This window comes from Lontra canadensis, unplaced genomic scaffold (genome assembly GCF_010015895.1).
Source record: "Lontra canadensis isolate GAN:19392208 unplaced genomic scaffold, GSC_riverotter_1.0 scaffold204, whole genome shotgun sequence".
Classification (NCBI taxonomy): Eukaryota; Metazoa; Chordata; class Mammalia; order Carnivora; family Mustelidae; genus Lontra; species Lontra canadensis.
In genome coordinates, this window is record NW_022631198.1 from 119,698 (window position 1) to 135,959 (window position 16,262).

General features: G+C 34.1%; 1 protein-coding gene across 4 annotated transcripts in view; it reads right to left on the reverse strand.

Annotated features, from left to right (window-relative positions):
- GOSR1 (golgi SNAP receptor complex member 1) overlaps positions 1–16,262 on the reverse strand; it is a 55,910-nt gene that overhangs the window by 30,826 nt on the left and 8,822 nt on the right. For all 4 annotated transcript variants that reach the window (XM_032848475.1, XM_032848474.1, XM_032848476.1 and 1 more), the window contains exons 5-6: positions 13,826–13,917; positions 10,529–10,603 (exon numbers count right to left, since the gene is read on the reverse strand). In XM_032848475.1, coding sequence (XP_032704366.1) covers positions 10,529–10,603; positions 13,826–13,917 — 167 coding nt within the window. The remainder of the gene's footprint in view (positions 1–10,528; positions 10,604–13,825; positions 13,918–16,262) is intronic.

Genomic DNA, 16,262 nt, shown 5'->3' on the forward strand with positions numbered 1-16,262 from the left:
GCTTTTCTTAATCCTAAAACCATCATTATGTTCTGCTTTATACAGACATGCCTCACAATTTACAAAGCTTTTTTACACCATTATCTTAGCAACTCTATGATGTAGAATCCATTAAGAATAAGTTTAGAGAGGGCGCCTGGGTGGCTCAGTGGGTTAAAGCCACTGCCTTCGGCTCAGGTCATGATCCCAGGGTCCTCGGATCGAGTCCCCCATTGGGCTCTCTGCTCAGCAGGAGCCTACTTCCTCCTCTTTCTCTCTGCCTGCTGCTCTGCCTGCTTGTGATCTCTATCTGTCAAATAAATAAATAAAATCTTTTTAAAAAAAAAAGAATAGGTTTAGAGAAGCAGTGCAGTAATGCAGAAGCAATACAATCAGAGGACCTGGGGTTCCATCTCGGCTTTTACTAGCTGTGGGACCTCGGAGAAATCTGGCTAAAATCATGAAACAAACAAAAAGTGAAACCAGTACCATTGTTTTTAAAATGCCTATGTAAAATAGTTCACCTACCACAACTTTGAATCACCTAACCTAAATGATAAGCCTGCTGAATTAAAAAAAATCAAAATACCAATAGTTTAAACATAGGCTAAGAAAGAAAGGTCATGAGAAAAATTGTCAGCAGAGAAGAGGTAAGCCTCTGACAATATAATAATTCTTGCTGACATATTTATACCTAATTGTACAACTACAACATAAGATACGTGTGCCATCTCAGAGAATAACAATCATATCTGCTGAAGTCAATGGAATGAAAACAAAATAAATTCTCAATACTGTAATTGATCCCATTTATTTAAAGTTCTATATTTGAAAAGTTACGTGAAACAAATTCTTCAGATTTTTTAAAGTGCTTTAAACTTTGTAAAATGCCTTAACTTGTAAGTCATTCTTCCCCAAAATCATGTAACAGAAGGGAACAGCTACAGTCCCATTACAAAAAACCAAAACACCCAAAACAGACACAGAGAGGCCAGGTCACCTGCTTTTAAGAGAAATGTAAAGCAGTTGGTCCTTCAAATGGCACAGCATTATGCATGCTGATACCCCAATACAAGAAAAGTAAAATTGTAAAGAAGCAAGTCACAGGAAAGGCAGTATGATGTGGGACAAATATGGAAATAAGTTAGGAAATGTGGGTTTAATATATTATTGAATATTTATGAAAGCTTGGCCTATGTCCTTTCTGAATCTTGTTTCCCATCCATAAATAAGAGAGATGCTTGCCAAAGACTGTTAGTATGTACCAGAGATTTTGGTTTTAATAATTCATCACATTAATAATATCCTCTTTAGTTCTCAAAATCAGATTTCATATATATATGTATATATATGTATGTATGTATATATATATATATATATATATATATATATAGCATCTAGACCGATACAGTATACACAGATACACAGTATGTATTCAGTAAGTATTCGGGAATAGGTAAATGAATGAAACAGGTGTCCTACATTTACATGTATATGAAACCAAAATTAATACCTTCTGTTTATATCCATTCATTTATACAAGAAATAAATATTAAGTGTCTATGATATAACAGGAACTAGGCACACAACACTTCCAAGAACTAGACAAACTAACCAGGTCCCCTCTTCTTATGAAACCTACATTTAAGGAGAGTCAAATAATAATAAAAAATAAAAATTATTACAAATAACGAATTATTACAAATTCTCACAAATGCTATGAAAGAAGCCAAAAAATACTTTTTTATATAATAAAAAAGGGGGGTCTATTTTATTTATTTTTTGACAGAGAGCGAGTGCACGCTATGCACACAAACAGGGAGGGGTGCGGGAGACAGAGGGAGAGGGACAAGCAGGCTCCCCGCTGAGCAGGGCACCAGATGAGGGGCTTGATCCCGGATCATGACCTAAGCCGAAGGCAGACAATCAAATGAGATACCCAGGCCCCCTGGGAAGGTCTATTTTAGATAAGACAGTTAGAAAAGTCCTTTTTGAAGAGGTGACAAGTGAGCTGAGACTATAAAGATGTCAATGAATAAGCCATATGAAAAGCTAAGAAGAGAGTATTTTAAGCAGATAGAACGAAATATAAGTACAAAGAGGCTGAGAAGGGAAAAGGCTTAATATTTCTTGGGAAGGAAATGAAGAGAGGCCAGTATAGCTGGTGCCTAATAAGTAAAGGGAAAGAGGAAGGGATAGAGATTAAGTTGGGAGATTTAGGCAGTAGGTTGATCATGAAGGGCCCCACAGGCCCATTAAAAACTTTTAAATTTATTAATGGGGGAGCAGAATGGAATATTGAAGTAAAAGTCCACCTCAATAAATATCACTAGGAAAAAACCCAACTATTTCTATGTTTATGGCTTGGAATACAGAAGAGAGTATAGTAAACCCAGCTGAAGTGATTAAGTTGGCTGATAACGTCTCTGGAGCCCTGTATATGCCACATTCTCTTCTGATAATAGACTTTTTGAGTCACAGGGATGGATCTGTGACCAGCTGAGCCCATCAGAGTAACCCTCCCAAACGCCAACACACCCAGCCCAAGGATAAGTCCAGAGCCATAGCCTTGCAGCTCCAAAAGAAAATGCATTTTTTAAAAAAGATTTTATTTATTTATTTGACAGAGAGAGATCACAAGTAGATGAAGAGGCAGGCAGAGAGAGAGAGAGAGAGAGGGAAGCAGGATCCCTGCTGAGCAGAGAGCCTGATGCGGGACTCGATCCCAGGACCCTGAGATCATGACCTGAGATGAAGGCAGCGGCTTACCCACTGAGCCACCCAGGCGCCCAGAAAATGCATTTTTAATTTAAAAATCTTGTCACAAAGAAAACTCCAGGCTGAGTAGATTCACTAGTAAATTTCATCAAACATTTAAGGAAGGAATAACACTAAGCCTGCACAAATTCTTTCAGCAGACAGTAAAAGGGACATTTCCCAACTCATTCAATGGGGCCAAAGACATCTCAAGAAAAGAAAACTAAAGATATTCTTCACAAGCATAATACAAAAATCCTCAACAAAATAAATCCATCAATATATCAAAAGGATAATAAATATATCACGACAAAGTGGGGTTTATTCTAGGAATCAAGATTGCTTTAATGTTTGAAAATAATCAATGTAATTCACCATATTACAGCAATGAAGGAAAAAAAAGTGATCACTTTAATAGATCCAAAACAAGACATGAAAAAGTTCAACCTTATCCATGACAAAAACTTTAAGTAAGAGAGAGCCTAAAAGTAGTAACACTTCAGTGGCAGTACTCACAATTAGAACCCATTCTCTGAGCAATTAGCTGAACCATTCTCCAAAAACAGGGAATAATGCTGCTTGGAAAAGTGGTTAATTCCAGGGCTGAGGCACAGAAAATACAAGAGCCATGAAAACTGTGTGGTAACAAACTGTAAAGAAAGTGACCAAAAAAAGATAGGGCATGTCAAATGACAGAAGCTAAGGGAAGGAGCTCCCACCCGCCGAAGTTGGAACAATGTGAACAATAATGCCAGTGTTGGATTATAACCCAAAGTATAAAATAAATATTCATGAGTCTACACTGATAAATAAATAATTAAATAAAATAAATGATGGAGAAGGGGCCTCAGAGAATCTCAACTATTAAATATACAAGGACTGATGTAAATAGAAAATCGCCAGTAGGAAAACCCAGGAATAACTGGGGAAGCAAGATTCACTAGGGAACACTAAAATCAGTGGAAAAAGCTTGCAGAGAAACAGGGTATTTGCAGTTTCAAAGCATCTTCCCCTATATTCATTAATTACAAAGGGAAACAATTTTAGAGCGGAGAAACGTGACAAACACCACTTTAAGCAACCTAGATTAACATTATCATTAAGACATACTGACATGATATACACCTGATATGATGCTCCAAGAAGGGCCAAACATCACCGGATGGTATTCATGCCAAAACTGCATAAGGTAAGGATCATAACAGTTTAAGAGCAGTAGTTATTTTTGTAGAATGTCCCTTAACTTGGGTTTGTCTGACACTTTCTCTTGACAAATTAAGGTAAGGCAATTTTGTCACATATCTCAGGAGACTAAGGAGACATGATTAAATGCAACATAGGAGCCTGATCTAAATCTTGGAACATAAAAAGTACATTAGTGGAAGACCTGGTAAATAAAGTCTGTAGTTTAGTTAATATTTTTGTTTAGTTAATATTATTGTTAATATTTAGTTAATATTAATTATTAGTTAATATTATTAATAATATTATTGTATGATAATTTGCTGGATTTGATAGTTGTAATAGGTTCTATAAAACATTAACATCAGGAAAACTGGTTGAAGGGTATACAAAAATTCTCTGTACTATTTGTGTAATTCCTCTATAGTCTAAAATTATTTCAAAATAAAAAGCAAAAAAACCCAATCACAAAAAAAGCAACTCTTAGTAAAACAGGAAGAGAGGGGTTCTTCCTCAACCTGATTAAGGGCATGTACAAAACCTGTTAATATTGAACGATAAAGCTTCTCCTTAAATACAAAATAGGGCAAAAATATTTGCACTAACTGCCTCTATCCAGCATTGTGCTGGTGGTTTTACCCAATGCAATGAGGAAAGGGATAAAAGGAAAACAGATCAGAAAGGGAGAAATAAAACTACATTCTTGGGTAATAATATATACATAGAAAATCCCAAAAGATTTACCAAGAAATTACTATATAATAAGTAAATTTACTAAGGTCATAGGATGACATTATATGTAATAATCAATTATTTTCCATACTAGACAAAATAATTGGAAAATTAAAATTTTTAAATTCCATTTATAATCACATCCCTAAAGAGGAAATATTTAAAGATAAATTCAACATAATTTGTGTAAGGCCTGCATGGTGAAAACCATAATGTGTTACAAGAAGTAAAGGGAGACCTAAATAAATAGAAAAACATATCGTGTTCCTAAGTTGGAAGATTTGCTATTGTTAACATGGCAGTTCTCCCCAAATGGTTCTAGAGATTCAGTGTAATCCTATTTAAAATGCCAGGAGGCTTTTTTTTTTTTACAAGCTGGTTATAAAATTTATATGGCAATGCAAAGGACCTGGAAGAGCTGAACAATTCTGAAAATACAAAACAAAGTTAGAAGATCTGCATTACCTCATTTCAAGACTTAAAATAAAGCTACAGTAATCGGAACAGTTAAGCTATTGGCATAAGGATGGACCTATGCAGGTCAATGGAACAGAACAGGGTTCAGAAATAAATCTTTTCTAAACAAAAGGTGCCAACATAATCCAGCGGGGGAAGGAGAGTCTTTTCAACAAACGGTGCTGAAACAACACAATATCCATGTGATAAATGAACGGATCCCTTCACTCAACTAGACACAAAAATGAAGTAAAAATACTAAGACTGTAAAACTTCTATTAGAAAACAAAGGGCAAAATATTTGCAAACTTAGGTCAGGATTTCTTACACGGAAAATAAATGAACCATAAAAGAAAAACTTTATCAAAATGTAAAACATCTGCTCTTTTGGAAATCATCATAATGAAAATGAAAAGGTAAGTCACAGCTTCAAAGAACATATTTGCAAAACCTCTGACAAAGAATTTGTATTCAGGATACAGAAAGATCTTTTAAAACTCAATAATTGAGTAAGAAAAACAAAATCAAACAAAACTCAACTGTAAAAAGACAAATAACCCAATTAAAAAAGGGCAAAATATATGAACAGACATTTCACTAAAGATAAATAAATGGCTGATAAGCAATTGAAAGGACGCTTATCATTGGTCATCAGAGAAGTGCAAATTCAAACCACAATGAGATACAATTACATACTAGATACATACACACTACACACAATTGCATGCTAGACACATACATACGACATACAATTACATGCTGGGCACACACGGCACACAATTACATACTACACACATACACACTAAATACAATTACATGCTAGATACATAAATACTTCATACAATTACACACTACACACATACTATATACAATTACATATCAGACACATACATACTACACACAATTACATACTACACACTACATACAATTACATGCTAGACACACACACTACACACAATTACATACTAGACACATAGACACTACATACGATTGCATGCTAGACACATAAATACTACATATAATTACACACTAGACACATAATACTATATACAATTACATAATAGACACATACATACAATTACATACTAGACACATAGACACTACACCCAATTACATGCGAGACACATACATACTACACACAATTACACACCACACATACTACATACAATTACACGCTACACAATACTACACACAATTACATATTAGACACATAGACACTACATACAATTTCATGCTACACACACACACGCTACATACAGTTACATGCTAGACTAGCTGAAACAGAAGGAATGACAGTATCAAATGCTGCCAAGGAGTTAAAGCAACTGCAACCCTCAATACGGGACTGTCCGGAATTTAAAAACGATAAAACCACTTAAAAACATCTGACAGTTTCCTATAAAATGAAACAAACTTACACCTGCCATTAGAACCCACCAATACAACTCCTAGGTAATTACTCAAGAGAAATGAAAACATAGAGCCACATGAAACTTTGTCTATGAACTAGCTTTCTTGGTAATAGCCCAAAACTAAAACATTAACCTAAATATCCACCAACGGGTGGATATATAAACATACTGAGGTATATCATACAACAGCAATTATACTCAGCGACAGAAAGGAACTGACTACTGATACAAAAAACAAAAACAAACAGATGAATCTTAGCAACTATGCTAAGTGAAAGAAGTATACATTGTATGAATTCATTTATATGAAATTCTGGAAAAGGTAATCTACAATGGCAGAAAGCAGGTGAGCAGGTGACTGGGATTGGGGGGGCAGGAATCAACTACAGAAGGGCATAAAACTTTCTTGGGGTGATAGCAATGTTCTGTATTTTGACTATAATGGGCAATTAAACGAGTGTGTGTGTGTGTGTGTGTGTGTGTGTATGTGCGCGTGCACGTGCGTGCACGTATACGTGTATATACATGTTTGTTATAACCACACCCTTTAAAAGTAAAGGATGAGAGACAGATCACAAATGTAAAACTTCCTTAAGGAAAAAAAAGAACTTTAAAGTAGAAAACTAATTCAGATACTTCTTTCAAAAAGGAATATATAAAAGAGCAATGAAAGAGAATGGTTAAATAAAGGAAGAAAGAGAAATTAATCTAAATAGCAAGCAGAGAGCTCAGAGAAATGCAGCTACACTACAGCCCAGTAAAAAAACAAATAGCTGCAAGCTTGACACGAATTCAAAGTCCACCATCTTCCTCTGACTGATGTACTGAAAACAAACTCAGAGAAAGACGAGTCAAAATGAAAGCTACTTTATCCACAGAAAGAGAAATTACTGCCTTTCAGAAAATAGTTAGCAAGCTAACAACATTAACTTTTTTTTTTTTTTTAAAGATTTATTTATTTATTTGACAGAGAGAGACACAGCAAGAGAAGGAATACAGGCCAGGGGAGTGGGAGAGGGAGATGCAGGCTTCCTGCTGAGCCCAAGGCAAGCAGGGCTTGATCCCAGGACCCTGGGATCATTACCCAAGCAGAAGGCAGACACTTAACAACTGCGCCACCCAGGCGCCCTACAACATTAAGTTTTAAGACAAAAAGTAGTTAACGGGAACTGGTAAAAACAATTACAAAGTTAGGTTTTTGTTCTCTTTTTAAAGTTTGGCATTCATTTATAAAAACTGTTTTATTCTTTCTCAAGGCAAAAATATGTACTTTTGAAACAAGTTGTAGAAATTTACATCATATAAAATGTTAAAAAATTTTTTAAAAATCAGATAAAAATATCAATGCAATGTACAAAATCAAACTAGTCACCTCAGTTATCGGGTATTAAAAACTTTTATCCATGAAAGACCAAAATAAAAATTACCCTAGCAGCAAATCTGGCCTACTAATTACAAATGAACTATATAATCTATAATCACTATAGGTTTCTATAATCACTTTTAGGTTAATTTAGCTACTACTACTTTATGCTTCTTTTGCTTAGCTGTTTAACCTATGTTTTCTCTAATGAAAATATATCCCTTATATTAAAAAAAAATCTATTACTGGAGAATTTTTGCCTATCTTGGCATAAACTTTTAAAAAATCAAAATATCAGTGCTATTGAGGGCACTGGGGAATGTTTACATATATGCCACAAATGGGACTCCAGCAAACCTTAAGAGGTAAATTTGACAATAACATATCAAAAGATTTACAAATGAATATATTCCAATTCTAGGAACTTATCATAAGGAAATAATTACGGATACTTGTAAAGACTTCAATACGTATAAAAGTAAAAACTGAATATAATCCAAAAGGCCAACATTATGGAAATGGTTGTTACACCATGGATTATCTGTATTATGAAACAGATAAAAAAAAACAAGTTATCAAATAACATGCAAAAGACTCCCAATCTACTGATGAGTAAAAAATGGTTACAGAATCTGTTCTTACAAGTGATTGCAATGGTCTCTTTTGTGTTATCCATACTTTCTAAATTGAGTGCTTTATTATAATGAGCACTTAGACTTTTTGTATGGAAAAAGTTCTGAAAAAATCTTGCCAATTCTTCCCCAAAGCACTTAGCCAATGACATAGAGATGACATTGAAAAAAAAACAGAAAAGGTTTTCCATATTATTTGTACACATATCATCCATCATTTTATTTTATCACCTAACAAATGTTCCTAATTTACACATAAAAGATTGATTTTTCCAAACTGCATTTGGAAGCTATGTTCTAACACTGAGACCAATAACTAAACCCTTGTTTTCAGTCCTGACAACTTCCCTAATTCATCAGAAGCTCATATTCCATTCAATCCTTCCTGTCTCCATTTCTCTCTGTATAGAATGAGCACATACAAACTTTTTCACAAGAATATTGAAAGGAATATATATAAAGTATATCATATATTAAACTGAGAAAAGTGGAAAACACCTTTTTGATTTCCAACATTCTCATTTTTATAACCTAAATTATTTGTTATATGCCCCTGAACAGATGTATTTTTTCCCTGTAAAATGGACAATATAAAATTCCTGATGGGTTTTCTTTGAATTATTAAAACAAATACAAAACTGCAAATTTTCATATACAATTATAATAAGCAATATGTTTTAAAATACGAAACAAAGGATATTAATTTATATAATCACTCTGGTATACTCTTTGGCAACAAATTATTCTTGAGGTAATTCAACTACTGCATTTTTAACTTTTTAGTATCTTTTTGAGGCAATAGAGAAATACTGATGGAATCTAACCTTTATTTTGTGCTACTTGAGTATCTTATCCTTTAAATTTACTCTGTAACCAAATAATGTATTAATATAGCTTTGGATGTAATGCAAAATTCTTTCTTTATTTTTTAAGGTTTTTATCAAATAGAAAAAAACTACCAAAGCTCGGAGTAACTATAAACTAAACATACTTTAGGAAAGACTGCCCCCTTGTGCCAATCAATAAGTCAACAGATTAAGAAAGAACACTAAGAACTGTATCTAACACTGGAGGAACCCAGGCTTCTATTTTTTAATTTTTTAAATTAAAAAAAAAAAATTTTTTTTAGGAACCCTCCTTTTTTTTCAAATAGTAAATTACATTTCATTTCATTTACAGAGACCTTGGGGCAAAAAGGTGGTGTCTGGAAAAAGGTTTTGATTTTTCCATGTTCTGATTACAACACCTTATATACCTAAAGTGATAATCTTTGAAGAAAAATAAATTGAACAGTACATTAAGCTCATACAGACATGACTAATTAATGACATTCAGCAGCAAATATCAACATAATTTGTAACATTTATTGATAATGGATACTAGCTGCTCAAGGCCTTAGAGGCTACAGAGGTAAGTGACTTTCTGACCCTTAAGTTCTACAACAAAATACAAAGAAAATATTAAGAAACCAGTAGCTTGCAGAGAAAAACATACACAAATAAGGGATAGAATACGGTGGCTTATTCTAAAACACATATATAGTTCATCCAAGTCTTTAGGAATTTTCTTCTCAATTCTCAGGACACAGTACTTTCTTTGGCTGGCCTATTACTCTTTATAAAGCTTCTCGGAATATATAAATGGTAACAGGCCATTCAAACATAAGTCATTATCAGCATCATTACTACATAATCTACAGTAATAATCTACAGTAGTGAACAAATATATCAGAAGGATAGACTTGCTAAAGACATGAAACATTAAGGCAGTAAAAGATACATTACAAGTAACAAGTGATGTGAATGTCGATTTTGGATGGTCGATAGCATAATATCTTTCCTAATTAACAGCTAGAACAGTTACAATTCCACTTCTACCAAACAAGGTCGTTAGAATTAAATGAGTTAGCACTGATAAAGCACTTGCTATAAAAAACACAAAATGTTTGTTATGTCAATAAAGGAATTAGTAAGTATGGGAAACTACATGATATGTATGTATACAATAATACCTACTTTCGCAGGTGGTCATGTTCTTTCAAAAATAGTTCAGTTCTTCTGTTGTTTACTCCAGACCCACTTTTATATGACCTAGAATAAAACAGAGAAAATGTAACAACATTTCTGGCAGATACTGCAAAACAGAAGTAACTGACTCTAGTAATATCCAAAGCAGACAAACTGAGCCTCTCCATAATTTTGAATGAAGCTAAAATGTTTGATCATTTTCATCTTCTAAAAACGACATCCATAATTAATAGATAAATATAATTGCTTCTCTAATTTAGGGCTAGCTGTTTATTTTTTTTCACCAGAATAATCCAATGTTTTAAACAAAAACATTATTTGTCTTTGTCTATTATTATTTTTGTCTATTATTATATCTTTATTTTTCCAAGTAGACATAAAAGTTTAAACTGATTACTACACAGCCCATGGGGTAGGAAACTACTGCCATGGAATGTTTTCCTTCACAGTGGTATATGCAGTCTATCAACTAGAGCCTACAGAATTAAAATGAAGCTTAAGACCTGCCAATTTTGGCATACTTAAGGATTTCTGTCTTGGTCTGCACTAAATTTTACATGAAAATGCTTTCTTAACTGCACTGAAATTTATAAGAAAATGCTTTCTATCATTACTATCAACACTTTCATGTTTCTACTCTTTACTCAAGGTAACAAGAACAAAAATAAAAAATCGAAGAAACTGCACATACACTAGAGTAAGACAAAAGAGGGTCATGTTGATAAAACTGAACTACTGGCTAAGAGGCAGTGCTCATTTGCAAAGCACAGAAGGAAAGAAAATCCCAGGGAAAGCAGCATGAGATAACCAAGAACACACAGGACTCCCAAGACAGATGATATACCTTTTTTTTTTTTTTTAAAGATTTTTTATTTGACATAGAGAGAGAGATCACAAGCAGGCAAAGAGGCAGGAAGAGAGAGAGGGGGAAGCAGGCTTCCCGCTGAGCAGAGAGCCTGATGCGGGGTTCAATCCCAGGACCCCGAGATCACGACCTGAGCCGAAGGCAGAGGCTCAACCCACTGAGCCACCCAGGTGCCCCAGATGATTTACTTTTATTAAGATTTTTTTTTTTAAGGGCACGTGGGGGGGACAAAATGCCAAACTCTGACTGAACCAGGCAGGCACCCTGAAAACAGGTGATCTAGATTTAAATCTATACTCCCATCATTAACTAGCCAGTTAACTTCAGACAAGTCTCGTAATACCTAGTTTTATAAAATGGTACTAATAATTTCTATCGGTATCAAAAGATTATATGAAGCCAGAAGAGAGATAATATATGGAAAAGTAGTGTACAATTGCAAAGAACTTTAAAATGTTAGTTATTACTACTATATCTCATCTCACTAATCATATTCTGCTTTGTATTATATTAATCTGAATATATGTCTTACTCCCCTCTACCACCTAGATTATAAAGTTTTTTTTTTCTTTTTTAAAGATTTTACTTATTCATTTGACAGAGATCACAAGTAGGCAGAGAGGCAGGTAGAGAGAGAGAAGGAAGCAGGCTCCCTGCTGAGCAGAGAGCCCAATGCAGGGCTCAATCCCAGAACCCTGGGATCATGACCCAAGCCGAAGGCTTAACCCACTGAGCCACCCAGGTGCCCCGTAGCACCTAGATTATAAACTCCTGTTGGGCTAAGTTGGTCTTTTCATTTCTAGCCTCTACTGTGACTGATCTAGAGTCTTACTCATGGCTGTTAATCAGGAAATAGTTTAATGAATGGATGAAACATGTTTCTTTTATGACTGTTTTTCAGAAAGCAAGTTATTACAGTGGGCTATATTCTAACAATTCCCACAAATTTGAGGGGGACAAAATGCCAGTATAGGCTGTCCCCTATACTGGTTCTCAATGTATACCTGAAAATACATACATAAGTAGTCTGCACAGATATTAAACAAAAGACTTACATGTTCCTGAGAACTAAAAATATTACAAAATATCTAATTATGGCAAAATTTTTTTTTAGTCCTTCATGTTTCACTAAATACATAAGACTAAACATTAAAAAAAAAGAACAATAAAAATTAATTTACCAAGATAATTTTTGGGGAAAGGAACATAACTTTGATGGCTGGATAATCCTTGATTAGTTTAGAGCAAAAATTTTGAATGCAATGAATATGAAATTATTTCTTTTGCAAAACTGTCTTACTGTTGTAACAAAATAAAAGTTTTCTAGGAAAATGTTTCTAAGAGTACACATGACACGTATCAGTTTGTGATATGGTAATGTGTATCATAACTATGTTTATGTAACACAATAATTACTTACGCAACATAAGTATCATAAATTTATCATTAAGTGAGACAATGACAGGCATCATTAGATGGTCCAAAAATGAAAGTCTTCAGTTTTAATTAGATGCCCAATGGATTTAACTTGTTGTGTTCAGTTGTGAAAAATGCTTTTTTTTTTTTTTTAAGATTTTATTTATTTATTTGAAAGACAGAGAGAGAGAGAGAGAGAGAGGGAGTCGGGGAAGAAGAAGAGGGACAAGCTGACTCTGTGCTGAGCACGGAGCCAAACAGGAGCTCCATCCCACAACCCGAGATCGTGACCTGAGTTGAAATCAAGAGTTGGATGCTCAACTGAATGAGCCATTCTGGTGTCCCATGAAAAAAATTTTAAATGTCCATATGAAACATCAGAATGCATTACTGAAAGTGAGGTAAAGGGATGAAGAACAAATCTTTAAAATTATGGGTTGAGATTAGCATAAAAACACTGGAAGTTCTTAAATAATTTGACATACGCTATTAAGTCTGAATAATACCTGGAAAGTATGACATTTCAAATTCCAGAGAAATAAAGATTACTTTAAATATATTATATATATGTATTATCTAAAAAATTACTCCATATATATAAAACTGTTAAGAAAGAGGGTAGGGGGATAGCTGGTAAATCAGAAAGGGAAACACAGACAGCTTCAGTTATTGGCAATATCATTATTAAGGTGGGTGGTAGGAGATCAGAGAAAAAACTCAGAAGATAGCATCTAAGCTGGATTCTCAATTAATACAGCAGAGTCAAGGTTGGCAGGAGCCAATGATAAAATGAGGAGAAGCTAGAGAAGACCAGCAAAGTAGATTAGATTTAGCAATGTTTAAAGAACAGTGAAATGAGAATTAGAGAATTCTCTACAAAATGAGAATCAGAAACCTTGAAATCTAAATCATGGTTCTGCTACTCAATTTACAGTTAACCATAGATATGATCTAAGTCTAAATCTGAGTAAACATCCTACGAAATTACATAAAAGATAACTTACTCAATATCCTTTCGTACTGATCCCATGAGATTCTCCCTTTCCCGTATTGCCATAAAGTTTGCTTTGGTTTTATGGAATTCATGTGTATAATCCTGCAATAAATCAACATCCAATCTCAACATAAGCTCATGTTTTCCTCTTATTGAACCATTAGGTATTGTCATCATATTATAAATTTCTGTCAGGAAAACTGCTATTTAAGAATCAAACAGTCAAGAAGTAAAAATATTATAATCTCTTTCCCCAAGAGTGACCAGCTTCTTTCAAATGAAAACAATTGTGTTAGGGTAATAGACCACTAAATCACTATCCTTTGTATCTTCTAGTACTTTGTCTTATGGGACAGAATTATTAAAAAAAAAAAAATAATAATAAAATGATTCCAAATAGCCTAGGATAAAACTTGAGGGGCTCTTTCTACTTATTTGTGTATACCCAATGGGGCTTATTTTCAAATTTCATCTTTTTGGAATTCCCACAGAAATTTAATTCCTAAACCAGTCAAAGGAAGAACAAAACCAAAAGAATTGTAAAGGAAAAGTAATCTTCAAATATTTCCCTTTCTTTTTCTACTACCATACTTTTAAGAGATTAAGGAATATTCATTACTTTTTAAAATTCAGAGATGTGTATAGAGAAGATAAAAATCATAATCCCATCTCCCAGAAAGCCCTTACTGCCCCTTTAAACACAAAATATAAATGAACATGGAGAGAATACTAAAAGTGTACCAAAAGGGACAAAAACAAAAACCACCCTGCTCTACAGCTCATAACTCCCTTCACTTTCTTCTATTTTCTTTCAGGAACTGTGTTTCTATGTATACAAACTTCCTATTATTTCTTTGATTTATGCTAAAGAAATCAAACTACAGCTGATCCTTGAAAAACAGATTTGAAATGCAAAGGTCCACTCATATGTGGATTTTCCTTACAGTACAGTTCTGCAAATACATTTTCCTTATAATTTTTTTTTTAAGATTTTTTTATTTGGCAGAGAGAGACACAGCAAGAGACGGAACACAAGCAGGGGGAGTGGGAAGGGGAGAAGCAGGCTTCCCGCTGAGCAGGGAGCCCAATGTGGGGCTCGATCCCAGGACCCTGAGATCATGACATGAGCCAAAGGCATATGCTTAATGACTGAGCCACCCAGGCGCCCCTCCTTGTAATTTTTAAGTAACATTTCTTTTCTCTACCTTACTTTATCATAAGAATACAGTATGTAATATGTATAACATACAAAGTATGTGTTAACCAACTCTTTATGCGAGGCTTTAGTCAGTTGTAGGCTATTAGTACTTAAGTTTTTAGAAGTCAAAGCTATACGCAAATTTTCAACTGCACAGGAGTGGAGAGGCAGAGTGTCAGTACCCCTAATCCTTGCATTGTTCAAGGGTCAGATGTACTTTACTATATACCTTCTTTTCAGTAGTTTATAAAGTATCAAGCAATCTTTTCATATTAATGAACAGAAATCTACATTCTTTTTAACAGCTGTACAGAATTCTATTTTATGACTGTCATAGTTTTGTCAATTCCTTACCAGTAAACATTTTAGTTATTTTGTTGTTTTTAAAAAATGCTGTTTAAAAAATAAACATTCTTGTATATATATTTTACTGACTCTTTCTCTTTTTAAAGTGTGTTTAAAGAGTAAATGCCTAACAGAAGAAGTGGATCAAAGAATCTTACATTTAAATTTTGACAGTGCTAAACTGCCTTCTAAAAAGACTACCAATTTATGTTCCCAGCAACATAGTGGATGAAGGCCCATTTTTCTATAGTCTTGTAATGTGCTACAGATATTTCAATAGTTGCTATTCTGACAGGTGAAAAATCCTACCTCATTTTGATTAGTATATTTTCCTTTTGGCATGTAGATGAACATCTTTTTATGGTTTTGGTCATTTTCTGTAAGCAGCCAGTTCATATCCTTTGCCCATTTTCTTATTAGGTTATCTTTTTATTTCTATTATTTCTCTGTACATTAAGCAAATCAGACATTTGTTATAGTTTTTCTGCTATTAAGTATTGTTTAGAAATGTATAATTTTTTTTTTTAAAGATTTTATGTATTTATTTGACAGAGAAAGACCAAGCTGGGGGAGAGGGAGAAGCAGGCTCCCCAGTGAGCAAAGAGCCTGACGTGGGCCTCAATCCCAGGACCCTGGGATCATGACCAAAGCCAAGAGCAGATGATTAACTAATTGAGCCACCCTGGCTCCCCTAGAAATGTATAATTTCCAACATGTATAATTTTACTCATGCTTTATTTTGAACTTCTATAGTTTCTTTTTCTACATATAAATCTTTGTCCGTTTGGAATTTATTCTGGATGTGAGGATTGAGACAGAAATTCAAGTTTGTTCTTCCTGGTCTCTCCCTCTTCCCCCTCCCCTGCAACCACCACCGGCCACATAATTAGCCAATTATTACAGG